The sequence below is a fragment of the Silurus meridionalis genome, chromosome 10, assembly GCF_014805685.1.
Source record: "Silurus meridionalis isolate SWU-2019-XX chromosome 10, ASM1480568v1, whole genome shotgun sequence".
Lineage (NCBI taxonomy): Eukaryota > Metazoa > Chordata > Actinopteri > Siluriformes > Siluridae > Silurus > Silurus meridionalis.
Genome location: NC_060893.1, coordinates 11,148,636 through 11,171,951, shown reverse-complemented (window position 1 = coordinate 11,171,951; position 23,316 = coordinate 11,148,636). Strand labels below are relative to the sequence as shown.

Below are 23,316 nucleotides of genomic sequence, written 5' to 3'. Positions count from 1 at the left end.
TTAATGTGCTTTATTTATTTGTGTTTTCTGCTGTTCGGATACTTTGTATCTTTACATTTATTCTTACTTTCCCTTGTTATATAAAGAGGTTTCCCGAGTGCTCGTGTATTGCGTTTAATATTGTGAGATGTGCACGCGCATTTAAAGCAGAACTAATGAGCCTCTATAATATTTTAATATCGATGGCGAGATTAGGTGGGTTTTTTTTTTCTTTTTCAAATAGCACACATTTTCTATTTCTGTTACATTAATCAACTAACTTTAAACAAATGAAGTATTTTGCCAGCTGCAAATGAGGAAATCTTGTGACTTTTTCCCCTAGTAATAATTGAGAATAAATGGAGCATGCGGTTGAAAGTATGGCTAGAAGTTGAGGGACATGCATCTCATGCGGTATATTATTTAACTAGACAAACAGCAGATTCAAATGCAAATACGTGGTGGTACAGGTAGTGTCAAATTTGTTTTGTCGGTACAATTGGCATTAGAGCCGTAACAAAGAGCAAAAGCAAAAGTCATGCGAGCTCTGTAGTGACAGAAAACCGAATAAAAAGTAGCCGTAACAATACAATGCAAACTGAGGGCTAGTGCCAGCCAATTTCCATGTCAAACATCCCATTGCTTAGTAGCTCCATTTGTACGCGTGAATTGCAGACCAAGCACCCTGCGAAGCCCACAGAAAGGTTAGCGCATACCTTCACACACTGTTACTGGGTGCCATCGCGGTTCAATTCCGGTTTGCCGAGCCTTTTCACCCCCTTTGCTCTGTCTTCAAATGGAAATGATTCCTATTGGCCCAAGGTGTCCGTGTAAATAGGTGTAAATGAAACCAGATTATGCCTCTCTCCCACCCACCCCTCCTTCTCCTCCTCCCAAGGCGATTGTCATGTGATAGCAAAGAAGTGGCACATTAATGAAGCGCCGCTCCGGGGGTCTTTTCTGCTCATGTCACCACATAAAACTATCAGATGGTTCGAGGAAGGCCATGGAGGCAGGCACTTAGCTCACCTTATCAAGCAAGAAGAGAGAGGGTATCAGTCTATTCGTCTGGCTCGGACAGAGGAAGCTGCTCAGCATTTGCTTATAGGCTAAAGCTGATCTACAGCTCGTCTAAAGGGGCAGACTTTTTTTTTCTAATCCGAGCGACAGCAGTGCAGCTTCACTTCAACACCGAATGCTGCAGCAACGTCCTCGTAACTTTCAGAGCTCTGAAACTTGGACAAAACACAGCCGGTAAACTGATACCTTTTTTGTTGTTGTTGTTTTTATGCTTTTCTCTAGCTTTGAGAATTGTTAATATCGCAACACTCAGGCAGAATTATTTCGTTCTCTGAAAAAACAAGAGGATGCCTCGTCCAGGGAGAAACACGTACAGCGACCAAAAACCTCCCTATTCGTACATTTCTCTCACGGCCATGGCGATCCAGAGCTGCCCCGAGAAGATGCTGCCCCTTAGCGAGATCTACAAATTTATCATGGACCGTTTCCCTTACTACCGCGAGAATACACAGCGATGGCAGAACTCACTGAGGCACAATCTTTCTTTCAACGACTGTTTCATCAAGATCCCGCGGCGGCCGGATCAGCCGGGCAAGGGCAGCTTTTGGGCGCTGCACCCTAACTGTGGCGACATGTTTGAGAACGGCAGCTTTCTTCGGCGTCGCAAGCGCTTCAAGGTGCTCATGGCGGACCCCCTGGCACCGAGCAAGCCGTCAGAAGCTGCGCATTATCTCCAGCAGCAGCATGCCAAGCTGCGTCTGAGCGCGCTGGCCGCCACTGGAGCGCACCTGCCACATGTGCCCGCCTACAACCTGACCACACCTCCGCCGTCCACCTTCAAACACCCGTTCGCCATTGAGAATATTATCGCGCGCGATTACAAGGTACCGGGCGGGCTGGCCTTTTCCACGATGCCCACCATGTCCGCCGGTTACCCGTTACATAGTCAGCTAGCCACAGCCTGGCCTCACGTGTACGGCGCTGGAGCTCTTGAGAGCGCTTCGCCCATTTCAGTGGCAAGCGAATACGGCGCGTACGGCGTACCTATCAAGTCGCTTTGCCACGGAGCGCAGAGTTTGCCCGCCGTGCCGGTGCCCATCAAACCAATGCCCTCGCACCTGCCCGCGTTTCTCTCGAACTCTCCACAGTCTCTAAGCCCCACATCCCCTCACACGGCAACCGGCCAAAGCAGTCCGGCCAACCCGAGCGACGCGCTGAGCGGCCCGCCAACTCTGCAGTCAGTCGCCGTGCACTGACGCGGGACAGATATGACGGAAATGTCCGGGACATGGAACTGGAGGCCTGTAGACAGCTTCACGACTAAGTCCTAAACCTCACACTACTGTACTAAATACGCTACATGAGGTTTCCTATACATTGATATAATTGACTCATGGATTTAATGCATTTATCCAATCTAACTCCAATCAAAACACTCTGCATTAAGACAAAATCTCCACAGACTATATATACAAAAGGTTTTAGTTCAAATGGATGCACAACTTCACCCAAAACTCAAGGTTGTGGTTGGCCTGCTGATGTTTATTGGGTTTGTTTTGTATTTATCGCCTTTACGCACCAGATAATCCTGTAGTTTATAGTCTTAACAGGCGTTCTGTTTCACCATATCGCATTTAGTACGGCAGTTTGCGGTGGAGGACCTAGCCAAATACCTTCTCCAAAGTTTCATTTTTATTTTAGCCCTTGAAAACGTTTACCACAATGTTAGCCTACCGCTATACAATCAAGGCAAAAGCTATATCCGTGTTGCAGTGATGTTAATTTATGTGTACGTGTGTTCCGATTTTGTGTGTTGCTTTAAATAGTTTTCGTCTGACTGCACCGACTCAGTACAGATAGAGACAGATTTTATAATTTCTTTTCCTCAAGACAAAAAAAAGTTTAACTCTGACATTACCAGATTTTGGAAGGACGTTGGCAAATATGAATAATTTAATAATAATAATAACAATGCTGTCCTTCTAATTTAATAATTTGTGTGTTTATAAGTTTATTTGTCAGGAAAGACAGTTAAACTTACTTTGGTTTATACAGTTACATTTGGTGTGAACACCTTCTGGCAAACTTTCAAATCTTATTTCTTATGAACTGCTCTTCGATAAATCTGTACCATTAAACAACAAAAAATCTGTTTTATTTTTCATAGGAATCTATATCATCATTAGATTTTACATATGGGTCTACACATATTGAAAACTTGAAAACTACATTTAAAAGGTGAGGTAAAGACGTTATATATGTGAATAATTGCAAATAAGTGATATAAAAAAAATTGTGGTAAATGATGCACTTTTTAGTTCGATGTTTTAGATGATCTCTATTTTACAGGAGATTTTTTTGTGGAGCATTTAATTTAAAGCCGTGGTGACCATGTGTATTAAATGCCGTAAATTTGTTAACTTTTTATGTTCAGATGTAAAGCATGCATTTTCGAAACTTTGTGTTGTTTTGCTGCGAGCATGCGAGCTTTTCAAAAAGTGTGCAAAACGTCTGCATTAAATTATAAACTTGGTCATCAGAATATTTTTTCATTAAAATGACGTAAACCTTAAACATTTTGTTGTTTCCTATTTTTTTGATGTTTTACCTTTTGCTTGATCAAATAATGGCGCGCTATTTCTACAGCTATAAGACATTATTATTATTATTATTATTATTATTAATAATATTATTATTACTATTATTATTCATATTATTGCTATTAGTTATTATTATTCCTTTTGCAAAACAAAAAAATCTATCATAAAATCGAAACCATTTGCACAATAATGGCCTGTCGATAATTCGCTTTTTCCCCCTCCTCACGCTGATTTTATTTACATTCAGACCTCACATGAGAAGGCTCTTAGGCACACATTGGGTTTATTCTGTAGCTTTTTTTGGAGAAGGCGCACTGAGCTAAACGTGCTGAATGAAGCGCGGGCTTGATTAGGATGCACAGGGTTCCTGTGGAAGAGCCACAGCGCAGACAGCCTCTCATTCATGCTGCTCACTTTCACACTCTCTTACACACTACCTTCCTCAAACTCTTCTCCATACACACACTTTAATTGTGATGTGGTTTGTAATTGGGCTGGAATTAAAATAAGGTGTGAGGAGCGCATATTGCGCACAAGTACATTATTTATTTTTTATTTTTATAAATTAATTCCACCGGTCAGAAAAAATGCAAATACTTTTTTTTTTAATTGTTGTTTGTTTTGCTTGTTGTTTGTTTTTCCTATATAATCATTTATTCTGTTTTCGGTTTTTTCAGTTATTGATCCATGTTTTTCGGTAGTTTCCCCAAGCTCGCCAAAAACATTCTAACGCACAATTAATTTTTACTTTATTTGTATTTATTTTTTTAGATTTAGACTAATGGCTAAACTGTAAGAAACAGGTGTATTGTTTGCATCTCCGCCCACAGAGCAACAGCCTTCTCCGGGATATTAAGCAAATACATTAGAATTCCGTCACTTTATGCAACTGAGCTGATCAAATAAAAGGGTCTCTGGCCACTTCATTCACTCCCATTCAGCTGAATAGAAAGTGCAAAGAATTGCAAACTTAGACTGGGCCACCGATGTAGATTTAGCCTTTTTTTCCAAAGAGACAAAAAGGCTGATTTCTCACAAACACATAGCTGACTGGGGGACTAGGAAACGAGCTCGGAGAGCCCTTTGGAATTTAAATCCAACCCCTCCCCCTTTAGACTGTGTTTGCACAACACTGCAAGTTGCTGGGTTTTATTCTTATTCTCATTCGTGTGTGTGGTATATTCTTGTTTACTCTGTGCTGTAGTACAGACTGGTGTGTACATATGTTATATGTAAAGAGAGGGAAAAGAAGTAAATTAAGCAAATAAAGTTAAATAAATTAATATAAACAATAAACATTTATTTATCCCAGGTGTGCTATAAAGCCAGAACTTCCAATACTGAACTTACCTGGCACAATTTAATTTAGAAATGACACAATTACTCGTACAATAATCGTCATCTGGAAACATCTCAGCATAATTCATTGTTTAAATGCTCATGGGAAATGAGTTAACCTTAGTACATATACAACCAGCTTTTAAATTGTTGTCTTTTTGTATAGATCTGAGCAGAGCATGATGCTTCTCAGCATGCTTTTAATTAATCAGTACAGGCATGATTGTGTGTTGCCTAATCAAAGACAAAACTGTTGTTGCGTCCCACCCTACCTTCTAATGCTACAAAGAAGAAGGTCATCTTGGGCAGGGGAATAAAATATAGAGCGTGCCATGCTAAACCACAACGTGGTAGTTTAATTAAAAGAATTCATTAAAGTGGAAGCCTATGGTAATTAGCATGCATAATTTATGATTTGCTAAACGCATGCCATCCATGGCCAGTAAAAAAAAATTGCTGGGAGTTGATAAGGACAGTGGCACATTATTTATTATTATGTATATTATTGAGAAAGCAAAACTTTGGTACTTTGTTTATAATATATTTCACTGTCTGTTGTTTCTCAATGGCAGTAAGGGTAGGTATGAAATCATGCACAATGTTATACACACATTAAATGGTCAAAGGTATTAATTCAAATGTTCAATGAAAAAAGTATTTGTTAGTTTACCATTTTTGTATCATACCATGTGCACATTATTTATTGATTAAATCTATTTTTAAAAGTCACATATATATTGTGAATACACATAAAATTTATTAATTATATGAAGAACCGCATTTGCTGTTGGAACATTCTCCTTATTAGAGTTGTGCCTGTACTGAATTTGAATGGTATGACAGAATGAGTTCAGAAAAAAAAGACAAAGCACGGACCCTTCGTATTTTTCTCATATTATGAGCTGTCAGCACAGTGTTTGTTAAAGTGATAAAAATTAATCTATAGTAAGCAAAAGTTGCATTAAGTTTACTCTGCAAATTTGCCAAACTGCTTGCTGGAGGTAGACAAGTTTTGATGTGTTTATTTTTTGCTAGTGGCTATTTTTTTCTATAATGCAGCTGCCTTTTGCCTAGAAAAAGCTTCATAAAATAAATATTTTAAATCTCCTTGCAGTGAAAGTTCTTGGAAACAGAAGTAGACAGCATAAATAATAAATGTAGCAGTTTAGCTGAGAATCTCTTAATGTAAATAATGTGTTATGTGGCTTTGTGGCCTTCTTGATTAAGTATAATATTAATAAAAAAAATTACTTTTATTAGTCTCCTTCCCTACTTCATACACAATACATTCACTCTAGTGAAATGATCACATGCTTGGCATTTCTATTATTATGACTTACACATTTATTTGAAACTAATGATAAGCAAATAATCGTTTCTTGCTACACATACAGAGTATATGAATATGTTACATTTACCGTTGGAGGTCAAGCAAATTACGGGCAATAGTGGACATGAAAAGCAACAGAGGCTGCGATGAAGAGGGAGCTGGACTGAGCCAAACACCCACATGTGCATGAAATTAGAATGTCAACATCTGATTCACACTGCTGGGCAGTGACTGTGAAACAAATTATGTCAGTGGGAGGCATGTGCCATATTCCACTGGGACATGGTTATCTGCTGAATGTGGGACATACCAAAGTTGTAATGCCACAGCATTGAAACTTGTTTCATCATATCATAAAACTAGGCTTAAAAGTGAGTAGATAAGTAGAAAATGTCCAGTTCAATATTCATGTAATTTATATATTTAAAAAAAAACCCATAGCATTTAAGTATGACTACACTGATTACAATTATTTTAAATTAACTATATTTACATATAAATATCTAAATAATCTCCTTAACATTTTAAATAAATATGCTTTTTTTTAAAACTTGAACTATTGTTTTTTTTATTCATTGCCATTTTGTTAGTTTGTTGAATACACTTAACAAATGACACTAAAAGGTCTTTTCCTGTTGAGGGCACCTGGTCTCTTACCCAATGCTCAATTCTTATGCTCCCTGTTAGAGTTAATGGGAATGACTTAGCATAGCAGGAGCAGGGAAAGTAGGACTAATTGTTATGCAAGATAAGGATGTGTATTATCACAGGAAGGCGATAATAGGAACCATTAGACAGGATCTTAGTTTTAAAGGTCTTTGCTTTCACCTGAACTCACACTAGAAGTGTTGTTCTGTCTCAATGGTTCACCAAGGCCAGCTGAACAGCAGTCTCAAAAGCACATTTGTTTGAGTTCACCTCTTCACACCTAATTTATCAGCGTAGCTGCTTAAAGCAAAACCTTATTACCTAATGCACTTAATTACATATTATTTTGAAATCCTGTTCGTGTGCACAGTGAGTTCTACAGTTTTTTGCAGGTTTAAATTGCAGTACTTTTTTCAGTTTTCTGTAATAAAACCCATAAATTAACGTGTCATAGCACATTCAAGCCCATCTAAAAGTGATCCACACCTGTTTTGGCTTGCAGAGACAGAGATGAACCATGTAGCCACATTGGGGCTTCACAGGTTCAAACACAGCCCAGCGTGAGTTGCAACGCTTCCCATTTATCACACTTCAGACTCCAGCTCTGGCAGCAGCGACACACTTAAAGCATGCCAAGCAGCCAATCACATGCCAGACCTGAGCATTTTCTACATCATATTTCATAAAGCTTTACTGTATTTGGCTTCTAGCCTAAAGCTTTAGATTTTACCAAGAGTTTTGATACAAACTGGGAAATAGGGAAAACCGTGATATTGTTTTGAGTTTTGCAATCTGCAACATTAATCTTTCAGGACAATATGGGTTGGCAGTCATCCAGATTATTACAATATGAAACTGAACGTAGCTGAGCGAACTGCTGAATGAGTGCTGACTTGTAGATTACTTCAGAGGTTTAATCAGAATTAACTATTGGGATTGCTGTGTTGTTTGCTATTTAGCATACCACAAAAAAAAACTTGTCTGTGTGATGCATTCATTTCATTTAAAAGTAGATAATTTGCTGATGTGCATATTTTACATTAACCTGTGTGTTTGTGTGTATGCTGCACATTCCCTGAGCAGGCAGCCGTTGTCTGTGTTATTAACAGCCCTCTGCTTTGTCTCGGCTTGTCATGTGGATGACTCGAAGTAAACGCAATGCTTAAAGTAAACAGACAAACAGTGGTTTAAATATTTGACTAATGTTAGGTAATTATACTGAAGGTATCTTTCTTCAGAAAGGTAGAGCATGGTGTTCGGGTGCTAAAGGATCTTTACACTAAGGTGTTAGATATGTTATAGCTCTAACAGCTTCTGCTGCATTTCTTCGTACCTTAACTCTTTCCCTCTGCAGAGCTGCCACAACAGGTAATTTATTGCCCCCCTTTTTTCTGAGATCTTTATCTCGAGTCATAAAATAACACTTTCGGTTGTACTTCAAAGGCAGGAGGGGCAGTAGAGGTGAGAAAAAGAGTCAAGAAGTGCTAAAGGCCAAACTCAGCAGTCAGTTGAATTGCTGATGATTAGCAGTGTCAGGAGAGTGCACCTTTTACCCAGGCCATTTCTCTACTGGGTGGAAAAAAGAAAGCTGTGAACCCTGACAGCACCCGGTCTCTTCTTCCTTCTCTTTACCTATTGAAAGAATATCAGCATTGAAGAATTACTCGAGATGTAGTAATATACTGATAGTAATAATATACCTATAATGATTATTTAACGGTTTCATTTGAATTGAATTCAGAGAACACGGATGCTGCACGTGGTAAAAAAAAAATGGTGGATTTGCTTTAAACCACGTCGGTCACCACAAAAAAGGATGTAGTGGACGATTATTAGATACTACATGGCACTCCCTGAGGAACATCCATCAGCATCCAGGACACGTCTTTTGTAGACTTGATATTCACAGTACTGTATTTAAATCCAGAGGAAGCAGTCTGTAATGGGGCTCTGTGACATGCAGATGGATGCCTCTTGTTGCTGAATAACAAGGCCCCATTGTCCCGCTAATGTAACTTGATCTGTCTTTGATCTAATCCCATGTTGTCACGATCAGTGTGAAAATTCCAAATCAAGAGCATGATTCACTACTTTTGTTATCGTGATAATCTCTTACATTTAAATTCGACTTTGTTCTTTTGTGCTTTTGTTAGAGAAGCACAATGTGGGGTTAATTAGCAGCCACTGGTGCTCCCTGTGTTCCTTCACAGTAAATCACACTTGAAGTATCCTCTTCAGCGAGCCACTACACTCAGGCACAGCTACTGCAAACACAGCCAAGGTCCCACCATTAACAAACAGCAAAATAACAAACAGTAAGCTGTTAATCCTAGATTTAGAGGAAAGCTTTGGATGGACTCTATATATGCTATATTTGGTTCTCAGAAACACCACAGGTAGGGTGTGCAGCCAATAATGTGGGTTAGCCTGTCGTTAATGTCAGGAACTTTTACAATTGGGAGAAAATCACATTTATTATAAGCATACGTTTTCAGATTTAAGTGAAAAATGTGTTCAATTGTTAGACGTGACATTGTGTGAAATAATGTTTTCATAGGAATAAGAACCTACACTTTTTTTAAATCAAGGGTTGAATACCAAATCTACTTAAATTCCACAATAACTTCTATAAACAAACCAGAAAGCTCAGGTGACAAAAAACCCTGACAAAAGATATGTATTTCTTTCGTCATAAAATGTAAACCAACATGCTGTTGTGCACCCGTCTTAAATTGTCAGTCATTAAGAGAGTAAATATCAGCCAGGTATTACTAATGAAATGCCAAAATAAGTTAACTATCAGCAATTTTAGGTTTTAGGCCAACTCTAAAGAGTTTGAAAATTACCATGAGTTTGCCTTCATGACATTTGCTAAGGTTTCCATTGAGTGTTTATTAAATTCAGTGCAAGATCAAAAGTAAGTCATGGCTTTCATGAAAGTGGGGCTCAGAAAAAAACTTTCTTTCCAAAAAGAACACAGTTTAGGTTTGCAAAAGCAAACAAAACAAAACACAAAAGTTATGAAACAATATCCATTGGACTGATGGACCAAAGTGGAAATGTTTGGTTATCATGCACAACACCATGTCTGGCAAAACCCAAATACATCATATTTGCCATAGGTCCTGGGAAATTTGAAGTTATTAAGACAACAAAGTCTATTTTATAACAGAATATTCTTGAGACAAATGTGAGGCCACTATTCCAATGCAGAGGAAATTGTATCATGTAAAAAAGACAATTATCCCAGGCATGCCAGCAAATCAACATCAACAGAAAAAAGGATCCTAAGAAAGCTGTGTATGAACATCAATAAACTGAAGCAATGTTTTGGAGCCAGAATTTCAGAATATGTGAGGTATATGCAATTGTTATTTTGGCCCTGGAAAAATAAAAAATATAGAATGGAGAAAAAAATAAATCAAGTACAAACCTGGGAAAAATTGGCAAGCCTAAATGAAGAACCACAATCAAATTGGTATGTTAATTGGTACTAGAAATCAGCTGTGTGCACATATGGCAGTTAAAAATATGTAAACATTCTATATTAAGTTCCCATATAATACTGAAATATACTTTTTTTTGCTATATGATATTAACATTGACTGTGTGTTTTTGATTTACTGACACTATGGAGCACTACGGAGCACATGCACACCTAAACGCCATATGAGTATTTAAAACTAGTCTGTTGTTTTTATTTTTACACATTAACTCGCCGGATATAGACTTTCCTTATTCAGCCACAATATTGCTCTCTTTCAAAGCAAGATTTCCCCATTCCCTGGTGGTCTAATTTATGTTAAGTCACTAGTCTCCCCCATGGCAGCTTTGAGACATCTCTGAATGGAGGACGCACTGTGCAGGTTTGTGCCTGTGCCAGGGTCCCCAGTGAGATTATCCTCCACGGGAAAAAGAGCTACACACTGAAACCATCTGCAAATCTGTGGGCAGACCAGACTCCTAAGAAGATCCACACTGCAATTGAGTTTTATGTATGAAGCGAGTAATAAATTTAGACTCTGAGAGAGAGAAAGTTGCATGTTATTGACATAACTAGCAATCATAAAAATATTGTTTTATTTAATATAAAATGTATCAGATTATTCTTATAAACAAACAAATAACTTAAAAACATATTTTTGTAAAAGTATTACTTTTGTGCCATTATTTATGCATTTATACATTACAAATAGTGTATAATAAAAGTAATATGTGTTATAACGTATAAGTATTTATTATTCATTATAAGTAGTGTTTAAAACACATTAAAGCACTACTTATCTTTTCATCATGCAATTATGTAAAGAGGTGCTTTGTGATATACTGTTATGAACACTATTTCTAATAACACTGCACTGTATATCTTTTGCCAGTATTTTACAAATATTCCTTTGTTTATGATTTCTAGGTTTTTACAGCTGTATAATTGTACTAAAAACCAATTAAATAGGCTACCTACACATCACTTTAGTTACGGAGTTCAGGTAATAGTGCTTTTCACTGCAATCATAATACTCAGGAGGCTCTTTGTTGGTTAGTGTAGCTGAACATGTTTATGTTGTGGATGCTAATGAGGCAGTAAATAAACAAGACAAGAAACAACTTAATTCTTGGAGTTATCTCCATCACACTATGCCCAATCCAGACATGGGAATTTCTCAGAGGAGTACTTTTGAACTCTGATTATGTCAATGAATGTAGGTTATTTTAAGTTGATTAAAAGAATCACAGAGTAATGAAATAGGAAGAAATAAAATCCTTATGGTTCACAATATACCACTAAAAAGAGTAAAATACTTTGTTTTTATCAGCACGTTCTTTCTTAATGCAGTCATCGTCATCATAATACTGTTAATGACTTGAAGAATGATGAACATTAGCAAAGTGTGTTGTTGGTAATTTTGACTGAATATGTGGAGTCAACATGCAGATAATCTTGTTTGGCTAATTGAATTAGAGGCCAGGCCTTCTAACTTCTATAGCTTTGATTATTTGACCTAAATGCTGGTTTTAGCTGAGAGTTCAATCTAAGTGTTGCCTCAGGCTATGGCATGACCCACGCCTTCTATTTAACAACGCAGGTGACCTGGACATTCTGGTCTTTATTCATCCTAACTTTAAAGGTGCCTCTATTATTGCAGTCACACCCTCTCTCACATTCATTCCTGTTCTTACAGTGATTAGTGAACAGGGCTTCATTTTAACATTGTATTACTCTACTACTGATGTGTCTCATTATTGATTGCAATTCTTTATTTACTCTAGGCATGAAAAAAAAAAAAATTATATATATATATATATATATATATATATATATATATATATATATATATATATATATATATATATATATAATCAATGAAATACAAGCTTCTCCTGTTGATGAAATGTAATGGAGGTCCTAGATAAATATGGAAATGCTTAATATCCCAGATAAATCAACAGCAAATGTATGTTCCAACTGCAAGGTCTAATTATTTAGTTGCTATGGCCCCAAGAACTTTATTTTCTTACAAACAATGACACATTAAATACTGTTGTATTAAACAGAATGACTTATTCTTGATTGAAATGTTTGTTGTTATGCCATTGTATTCTTATTATTCTTCTTTCTCTTATTATTATTTTGTTAATTATTTTTATTATTATTATTATTATTAAAGCATAGATTAGTGGTGGTAAAAGATTTGACTTAATGTGAAAGGGCAGTCTCTCACTCACAGGTGCACAGGATGGGTGGTTTTAACGCAGAGCTGTTAGTGTGCGGTTGAGGGCTTGAGAAAAAAGAATGGCCATAATTCAATGGCAGTAAAACTGCTCTCCCTCTCCTAGTCTCAGATGGACATGAATGGCAGTCCAAAGCTGCTCCCTATTGCTAATTGTCATCCAGCCGGGGGAGGAAGACACTGGCGGCCCCCACTTTCCCCACCCCCCGGAGCCCGCTACCAGGCCGCCAACTTCTCTGTCTACCAGTGTAGATAACCATCTCAATAGCGGAATGCAGGACCCTTCGAGTGAGTGTGGGCAACCCTGTACCAGGAAACCTTAATGACACTGTCAATGGGGCCCATGCAATGCGCGGCTAATTTTCTTTCTTTGACTTCATTAGGTGGCACTGTGGAGGGGCAGCATGGAAGTGAAAGAAGGAACAGTGACTGTTGTCCTGTCACACAGGTCAAAGAATAAGTCAAACAAAGTTGCCTCTCTTGACCTTCTTGATGGTTTGTGCAAATAGAACCAGAAGTGTGAATAAGTGAATTAAATCACTGAATAAGTGACAGTCCAGAAAAGAGAAAGAGATGGCAGGTTGTATCTAAAACGTTTTTTCAGCACGTTTTAAAATTCATGCAGGAGCTTTGTCAGAATTTGACATCATACCAAGGCTTCCGTTGAATGTTATACATAACTTGTGCAATATTTCACAGTAAGTGGCAGCAGCAGCATTCATGTCTGCTCTGTCTGCTACTGTAACATTCCTTTAAATAAATGATGCCTCAAACATCTGCTTAGGCAGCTCAGTGATGTAGTTGAGGGCCCTTAAGTATGCAGCAGAAAGCTGGGCGGCTCTCTGCGCTCTCTCCAGCTGTAGGTCTAAAGGGGCTCTCGCACGGCTGTAAAGCACTGGCCTTCACAGCCACAAATCAGCTGCTGAAAGCAGGCATGCATCTTCAAAGGGTGGCCTGCCCCTCCATGATATACAGCCCCCGCTGAGAACAAGTTAGCCACGGCCACTGTCTCTGCACCTGGGCCATTATCAGGCAACTGGGATCATCTCTGCTCACTACACATTCAAATGTACAAGTAGCAGATTAGGCTGACTCAATCTTCTTTTCCTCTGAGGGACAGAGCGAAAGAAAGAGAGGAAGGAGAGTGAGAAAAGAAAACCCCTTTGACTTCAAAAAGAGCCCTCTCCCTCTTTCCTAGGCCAGGCTGAAAGGAGCAGGAGATGAAACCAGGGGGGGCTTGTGTATTCAGTGGACTAATTCAGAACTGATTCCTCTAATACACTCCTGAAACACTTTTAATTGTGTTAGTTTGCATTCAAAAAGCATGTTTGCAGCTTTTAATTGGAGGCTGCTTTGAAATAATTGAAATGTGCGACTTTGTGGGGGCCAACTTAAACAGTTCTAATGTGCTTTGCTGCTAGGCACTAGTACCCCATTATTCCTGAGTCGTTTTGGAGGGGTCTTGGTAATTTGTAACCTTTAAGTGAAAAAGGTGTTAGGGTTTGGCAGCTGGCTTGCTTAAATTACCTATGATTTGTTACAATAGAAAAAAACTACATAACTATAAATATCGATACATATTCAAGTAATTTATAATGAATCAAAATCAGCCTCAAATCTATACCATTTCAAGAAGACATAAAATTTTGCATTCTCTAATAGCTAATGTATTCAGCAGAAGGAATTTTTAATCTGACTCTTTGACAACTCTTTGTCAAAGTTGAACAACTTCCCCCAATATTCCAATAAAATCCCATTTTGTGTGACAAGTGTTCACATACTCCTCCTCACTACTCTCTTTTGTCTCGTGTACAGCCAGAGAGAGAGAACGGTGTTTCTGACACAGGCATCCACCTGCCTGTCAGTCTTTTTCTTCTACCTTTTTTAACAGCCTTTTATTTGACATGGCAAGGTGTGATGAGTGTGACACTATGTAGTAAATCTGCATTACACTAGGTTGCTCAAGCATGTTAGTGTTCCCATGGCCTCCGGGAGGCAGGACAGAGAAGAGAGGAGAGAGAGAGGAATATTTTACTGAAAATACCGCTTCCATGGATTTTGCAGCAGATGGTAAAGTGTGAATACTTCCTGCTGTTATGTCATTAGATTCATATTATCAAGCTGGTTATTAAACATAGTGAGTATTACATTTGTTTCTGAATTTGGGAAATTTTGCCCCAGATTTGGTTCATCTTATTATACAGCAGCCTGCTGTAACTTTAGTTCATGTTTGAATTAAATCCCTGCAAACGGTCCTTTCCCCTGAATCACTTCTTTTCTCAAGTCATTCTCCTTTTTCTTCCTTGAATCATTTTAATCCTTAGGGGGGGCTCAAACTCTGGCTGTCATTTGATCGTCCAGTGCCAGCACTAGGGCTCTAAATAAACCCAGTGTTGCGTGAATATCATTCTGTGGATGTATGGCTCACATTGGTGAGCTGTGAGGCTGAAGAGCGAGCCTTCACTGGCCTCTCTCCGAATGCTTGGTGACTGCTCGGTTACCCCACAGTGAAAGGACCACCCACTTAGGCTTGAGAGGGGATTTGAAGCCTCCCTGCCTCTTCTGTCCTTTAGCCCCTTTTTGGAAGCCATTTGCCATCCATCTGATTGGGTCTGTGTTCTTCATGTATTATTCCCCCTGCATTGTCAGTCATGGAGGGAATACAGGTTAGGAAGGTGCATCCTTTAGGATTTCCATGCACTGACAGAAATTTGATGATGTATTTATTGAAATCTGTTTTGGGATGCTGATTATTATCAGTATACAACATTAAGTTAGGTACCAGTGATTTGAAAAAAATATTTGGAGCTTAGTATATTAGATATTTTTCCATTCTTTAATAAAGCTATATTCACAGGCACATTAAAGAATTCTCTTTTTAGAAGGACTCCCATGTCTGTGGATGTTTTTATGCTATTTCCTGTGAGGTCTTGTATGTTTGATTTCCCCAACTTCACCGCTCCACCCCAACATGTTCATTCTCAACTCCCGGTCTTCAGTCCCAACCTGTTTTTAATCAACTTTTCTCACAAAGCACAACAAAACAGGGGGAGGGCAGTGCTTGGTCTGTTGGGGGTTGACGCTGGCAGCAACAATGTCCGTGAACTGCTTGCCATCTCATCCTCTAGTGCCATATACAAACAATCATTTCCATATGCAGTGAAAAGGGTCATGGCGTTAACGGAGGGAGGAATGCTTTTGGGGGAAATATTGTTCAGCAATGACACAGAAGTAATTTGGGGCTCACCAAGTGATTCTATCACAGCCTTTTGTTGCTTCAAAATGTTTGACCCAGAGGTCCCTGTCACCCCTGTAGTTAATGACCGTTAGAACGCTGTGTCAGTCTCCGAAAGTAAAACATCTCACAACTAATAGCAGGCCTCAAGAGGCTTAGGCATAAATATTTAAGCACTCCTTACTTGTCCCAAATACTAGGGGGTCTCCATGGTATGTTTATCATATAATGCAAGCAGATATAATTGCAGATATAAATGTCTGGCAAACATAGCTATGGCTTTGCATTATATTCAGAATAATTCTGAACTATTGTGTGTGGCAATTTTGTTTTTGTTTGTTTTTACCAGTGGTTAATGGTGCACCATTTTTAAAAAGATGTTAAACTTTACTTTTCATACTTATTAAGTGGGGTTTGTAATCCACTTATATATAAAATCTAAAAGCAAGGAGTGAAGTGTGAAGTGAGCCAGATTAGTAATGTTGATCTCATTTGGAGAGTGTGCCAAGGTTAGTTTCTTTGAGTAAGTTGACATAATTCGAGAAACCACTTATAAGTCCGCATTTTTCAAAGTAAACTTAATTAAATATGTGGGTTGTTGGGGTACACTGACGTGCCATGAATTATTGCCCGGGTGAACAAAGTCGTTACACAAGCCATCGAATTATCTCTGTCAAACTTTGGCGTAATCTGAACTGATCCTCTTAAAAATATTTAAATGAAGACATTTACACATGAATAGGTTCCATGGCAACCGTGTGTATATTCTTCTTCAGGGTGCTTCTTTAACACAGCGCTTTAGAAAGCACATCTCTCTTGTCATGTTGACAAACAACAAAACAAACATTCCCTGGAAAAAAAAAAGTGATGAAGTATTTCAGAATGGGATGATGGATGGCAAGGAGTAAAATGCAGACGCTTGAAAAAAAGGGCTGAACACTGTGGAGAAAGGACAACTGAAGTTTACTCATTGTGTTGATGAAGTTTATTCTGTATGCCCAGGAGGCCCAGGACTTTTTTTTTTGTTATAATATGCAATTGAATATTCAATAATGTGTTTGCAGTCATGGCTGAAATTAGAGTTAAGAGTTCATAGAGAGCTGCAGCACTCCTTTAAAGATGAACTCTCCCTCTAGTGGCTGAAATACAGCTTTATGTGTGTAACATGCAATAGGTATGTTCTGCTCTCTACATCTTTGCAAACTGGCCTTTCTCCTACGATTAATTATTAATACAGAAAGATGTGATTTAGATCAGGAAATAGGACACATTTGCTTTCATTTCACTTCAGCTATATTAATTGTGGAAATGTTTGTGAAAATAATAGCAGTTCTTCATGTACTTCATTTCCTTACTGAGGAAACTGTTATGTATTAATATAGCTCATGGCTCAGTTTAGTTATGGGGAACAGGATTAATTAATTTGGGGCTAATAGGCACAAACATGAAAAAACAAACTTCTTTACTTTTTCTCTCAGATCATGCGTAGCATTTTTAAGTAATTAATATAAATTATGCACACTGTGTTGATTATGCTGACAAAAGAGAGAGATTTTTGTAGGAGGCTAAAAAGACTTATTTTCCTGGCACCTAATCCACTGAATATTTTTATAATTAAAACATGTTTTTTTGAGTTATGTGCACTTTGGTTTGGGTCTGGGTAATATATATTTTGCACACATTCTATACTATAGGACAAGTATATTGATATAACTTACAACAGGGCTCTTCGATCGTATTTGCAAAGAGACGATGTCACTCTGCTATCAGTTAAATAAGTGACACACTAAATAGTCATTTGAAGACCAAAAACAGCTAATTAATCGAGTGATCTTTCTGTAATCTTGGAATGAAAACCAAACTGTATAATGATCATTAGAATAAAGTAAATGAAGTATCTATATTATCTATATTATCTATATATATCTGTATTTTGATGCAAACTCTTATCCGTTTAAGCAGACTAGTTCTGTGGTACTGAAAGCAGACACTATTATGAGCCTATATACCTACAGAGCCTGGGCATGTGTAGAATCTGCCCTAATCATGAAAATACTAATTAACAAATGGAAATTGAATGTCACCTTGCCATTTTCCATCAGTAGTGTGCCCTGCTTTTATGGAAGAAAGATTTAAATGACCTCACACACTTGGAAGCAGGTGGGAGTTGGCTTTTGCAACAAGAGCCAATTGCAGGAAATAATATTTAAACACAAATATATCTTAATCAATTATTTTCACTTATAAGCTGCAAAAACACTCATGCATTTTACAAGTAAACCAATTAATCTTATATTACTATGTGCACACTTGCACTGGGGTAGATGATTATTAAGTAGCCTGGCCTGCCAGCCCTTAAACTCTGCATGTCTGACTGCAGCCCCTCTCTGGGCTGTAAATCAGCATGCATCCTCACATGTGATAATTCTCCAAAGTTAAACAGCCATAAAAGCCTATGGAACTCTGACCTTCACGATCTAACTAAGCAAGAAAAGCCAATGATGTGTACCAGCGCCGGTTGCACTTCTCACATTATGATAAACTATGGGCTAGCCAATGCTAGAAAATAATTGTAGGTCTTCACTGACATATATAGGAGCAGCATTTCAATACGATCCCAATTTATTTAGCAGTAAAATATTTTATTGTTGGCAATAAAGCATATAGCTGAGGGAGAGGGATGAAGGACAAGGATGTCTAGCTGGGGTGGCTGTCTCTCAACACTGTCACTTTTCTTAGCAGAAGACGTATGAAAGTTGATAACGTACTATAAAAGCATGTGGCAGTTGTACGTTGGAGAGACCATAGAACAATCAAAATTATTGAAGCCATGGTTAATTATGTCCTTGATATGTAAAGTGGTGTTTTTTTTTTTCTCAGCATTTAAATACATTTATTAAAAATCAGTATTGTGATTGTTGATTTTCTATTTGAGAATGTTTTTAGTGCCTAAGTTTACAAATGTTATGGCTTGCCAGATATCCATAAACCTAAATTTGTTATTTTGTTAGTTAAATCCCTTATTGTGCCCATTAACATTTCTTGAATTTCTACTACTGAAAGGAATTTTATTTAAAATTTATACATTTTAAATGTTAATGTAAAATTTTTGTTACCATATTTTTATATTTGACTTAATATTTAAGCACACATGTGAGAATAAAATATTTTGCTCCACATCAAGAAAATCAAGGACAGAAATAGAACCAGTCCAACTATGAGGAGGACAGCAACAATGAGTCTACTCATTATGAGACTGGATCCTTTACAATGCCATAACATATTCAGACATTGAGGAAATATGCTGTGGCTGCATCCTCTGCCATCCCTGCCCTTCACAGCTGTCATAGCAGGACCATAAACAGCATTTATAACAATCTAGCCTGTGGGTAAGAAAGAAGGAGAAGGTGAGAGGGTGAGAGTGCATATGTAAAAGTAAAATGGTTAAGAAGAGAGAGAGAGAGAGAGAGAGAGAGAGAGAGAGAGAGAGAGAGAGAGAGAGAACGAGCCCTCTGCTACATGGAGAAAGCTTCTTGTTCAGGCCAGGAAGAAAATCTATCAATCTATGATCCCTCTAGTCTTAGTTATAATGTACCAAATAAGATATGTATTGAATACAAATAATAGTCATCTTTGCTACCCAAATGTTTGATGATTCTTTCACATTATCTATGGTGCTTCTGTGAAAAGCACATGGATCACCAGCACTGCTTGCATAATGAATTAATGAGGATTGTTCTCATTACTTTAGTGAGCGTGTTTAATTGCCAGTGTTGTGACATACATTTGCATTTGTTTTTATACCTAGTAGCACAAAGTTTAGACACCTAAACTGCAAATGTAACGCTATTTAGTCTCCTTCCCAAATGTGAATGTGAGGCAGCCCTTTTCCTGCATGGTGCCTCTCCTGTTTCCTGCCCCATCAGCGGACCCCCTGGCAGCCTCCCGCCGCAGTGATAATATTTAGTGAACACATCTCAGTGTAAACGCAGTGGAGAGAACATCTTCCCAGGTACATCGTTAATCATAATTACGTGAGGTATGACAGCAGCTTAGAGACTCCCTGCCTAGCCCCCCTCTCCGACGTCCTGCAGGAATACTGCATCCGTACATGCCGCATTACCATTGTTTCTATTCATATGGCCCAGACGCTCGATACCATTCATAGACATGTAGCTGTGATGTGAAGAATGAGGGTCCTTTCTGTGGTGGTGAGAGCCTGGTGCTTGGCCCTGTATTATGAGAGATCATGGAAGGTTTGACCTCTTGCAGTGGGAAACTTTAAAGCCTCAGGGATGCAGGAATTCTAGGTTATGTATGTTGCCTTACAGATCTATTGCTGTACTATGCTCAAGGCTAAATACCATTTAATTGAGCAGGTCTCCCATATTCATCTTCCCTTCATGATTCATGCATTGTGTTATTAAAGCTTCCAGCCCCTCCTGGTTTTATCTTTTTCTTCAAATTATAGGATTTTGTTTATTTAACAAAATCATCAGTAATAAGTGTTTATATATCCTTTGGGTTTATAAAAACAGCTACATTATTTATTGGCTTTAAACATTATTTCCAAATAGTAGCACAACAGTAAATCCTGTACACATTCTAAGTGGTGTACACATTATAAGGGTACTCATTATTGTGTGTTATATCTGTCTTTAATCCAGACGTTACATTTTATAATCATATTCAGTGACAATAAGACAACTTGTTTATACGAGGTATTTGATGTAGTCTAAGCAGGAAGATGAATTAGTAAGTGCTCTGTTGCTGGCTCCACAACTCTCTGGGGAGCTCGTCCTGTATTCTCACCTGCTGCTGATTGACACAGCAAAAAGCACATGGATAAACAACCTGATTGTTTGAATCCTGTTCATCTTCCCTTTTCCTCAATTTCCACTTAGTAGCAATGCATTAAAAATTGTTTACACACCCTGTTTATATAAAAAGACATTTTACAGATTATATATCGTCTATATAAAATATACATTATATGACCAGAACAATGTTGTTCTCTTAACCCATTCATTTGGGATATACTGTATAAGCCAGTGCACTCTTAGTACTGGTCCGAAACCCGGATAAATGGGGAGGGTTGCGTTAGGAAGGGCATCCAGCGTAAAACGTGCCAAATCAAACATGCGGATCACGAATCAGAATTCATACTGGATCGGTCGAGGTCCGGGTTACCAACGACCGCCACAGATATTGTTAGCAGGAGAAGGAGAGGAGGAAGACCTCAATAGAGACAGCAGGAAAAGAAGAAGTTTAGGAAAGTGGAGGTTTAAGTGGGCACTTTAAATGTTAGTACTATGACTGGTAAAGAGAGGTAGCTGATATGATGGAGCGGAGAACGGTAGACATGTTGTGTGTTCAGGAGACCAATTGTAAAGGGAGTAATGCCAGAAACATTGGAGGTGAAAAATTCTGGAGAGAGTTAGATGAAGTTGTAGATGTACCTAGGAAAGAGAGATTGGTGATTGGGACATGTTCTATGTAGGAGATGCAACTTAAAGGAATTTCCAGAAGTGATAAGGGAGACAGCTGCTAGGAACGTACTTGTTGTGACATCTGGACATAGAAAGGAAGACAAAGAGACGTGGTGGTGGAATGAGGAAGTGCAGGAAAGCATAAGGAGAAAGAGGTTGGCGAAACAGAATTGGGTTCTGCAGAGAGAGGAGAAAAGTAGGCAGGAGAACAAGGAGATGCAGCAGCAGGGGAAGAGGGGTGTGGCAAAAGCTAGGGAAAAGGCATATGAGGAGCCGTATGAGAAGTTGGACACTAAGGAAGGAAAAAAGGATTTGTACCGATTGCCCAGTCAGAGGGACTGAGCAGGGAAGGATGTGCTCTGCAAGTTAGAGCAATATAAGATGGAGATGGAAATATGTTGACTAGTGAGGAGAGTTTAGTGAGAAGGTGGAGGAAGTATTTTGAGCAGCTGATGAATAAGGAAAATAAGAGAGAGAGAGAGAGAGAGAGAGAGAAGGTTGGATGATGTGGAGATGGTGAAACAGGAAGCGGATAGGATTAATAAGTAGGAAGTGAGAGCAGCGATTAAGAGGAAGAAGAGTGGAAAGTCAGTAGGACCAGATGACATACTAGTAGAAGCGTGGATATGTTTAGGAGAGACGGCAGTGGAGTTTTAAACCAGATTGTTTAACAAGATTTGTAGAGGACAGCCAAAAGAAAAGGTAATCAAGAATTTGGAAGGTGAGCGGATGCCTAAGGAATGGAGAAAAAGTGTGCTGGTACCAGATTTTAAGATTAAAGAAGATGTGCAGACCTGCAGTAACTACAGGGGAATAAAGTAGATCAGTCACACCATGAAGTTATGGAAAAGAGTAGTGGAAGCCAGGCTGAGTGGTGAGAGTAGGGAGCAGGTTGAGAAGAGCCTGGAGTGGTGGAGGTACACACTGGAGAGAAGGGGAATGAAAGTCAGTAGGAGTAAGACAGAGTACATGTGTGTGAATGAGAGAGAGGGCAGTGAAGTGGTGCGGTTGCAGGGAGAAGAGGTGGAGAAGGTGGAGGAGTTCAGGTACCTGGGGTCAACAGTGTAAAGTAATGGAGAGTGTAATGGCAGGGTGGAGTGGGTGTAGAAGAGTGGCAGGAGTGATTTGTGATAGAAGAGTATCTGCAAGAGTGAGAGGGAAAGTTTTAAGACTGTAGTGAGACCTGTGATGTTGTATGGATTAAAAACAGTGGCATTAAGTAAAAGAGGGGAGGCAGAGCTGGAGGTAGCAATGCTGAAGATGTTGAGATTTTTATTGTAAGTGACGAGAATGGACAGATTGGAACTGAGTTTATTAGAGGGACAGCGCATGTAGGACATTTTGTACACAAGGTAAGGGAGTCTAGATTCAGATGGTTTGGACATGGGGTATATCGGTAGGAGAATGCTGAGGATGGAGCCACCAGAAAGGAGGAAAAGAGGAAGACCAATGAGAAGGTTTATCGATGTGGTAAAGGAAGACATGCAGGTAGTTTGTTTGAAAAAGGTAGATGTAGAGGACAGGGGGTATGAAGACGGATGATCTGCTGTGCGACTCCTAACTGGAGCAGTCAAAAGAAGAAAATGACCAAAAAATGTATTCTCTTCCTATTCTCTTCTTCTTTTTGGGATGGCTTTCCACATGGTTTTAGAGCATGGCATTGTGGATTTGTACTCATATACCCACAAGATGATTAGTGAGATCAAGCACAAATATTGGGTGAGGAGGCCTGGGGTGCAGTCAGTGTTCCAGTTCATCCCAGTGGTGTTCAGTGGGGTTGAGGTCAGGGCTCTGTAAACTTGAGTTCTTCCACTAATACTTTTGGCATCCTATACAATTGTGTGCTTCCAACTTTATGGAAACAGTTTGGGAGGATCCATATGTGTGTGATAGTCAGGTGACCACAAACTTTTGGCTATATAGTGTAGTTTTTAATTGCTGAATATTT

The 23,316-nt window shown here is 38.7% G+C and overlaps 1 protein-coding gene and 1 long non-coding RNA gene across 11 annotated transcripts in view; both read left to right on the top strand.

Moving 5' to 3' along the window:
- The window catches only part of LOC124392977, a 74,400-nt gene that overhangs the window by 35,083 nt on the left and 16,001 nt on the right, over positions 1–23,316 (top strand). Inside the window, exons 5-6 of one of the 10 annotated variants that reach the window (XR_006927260.1) lie at positions 12,751–12,932; positions 13,028–13,673. The exons of the other annotated variants lie outside the window; for them this stretch is intronic. This is a non-coding gene — a long non-coding RNA (uncharacterized LOC124392977). Of the gene's footprint in view, positions 1–12,750; positions 12,933–13,027; positions 13,674–23,316 lie in introns of those variants that run through there. 10 annotated transcript variants of the gene reach the window in all.
- On the top strand, positions 805–3,573 carry foxb1a (forkhead box B1a). The gene has a single exon (XM_046860300.1). It carries the CDS (start codon positions 1,347–1,349, stop codon positions 2,253–2,255), a length of 909 nt encoding a protein of 302 aa, XP_046716256.1. The 5' UTR covers positions 805–1,346; the 3' UTR covers positions 2,256–3,573.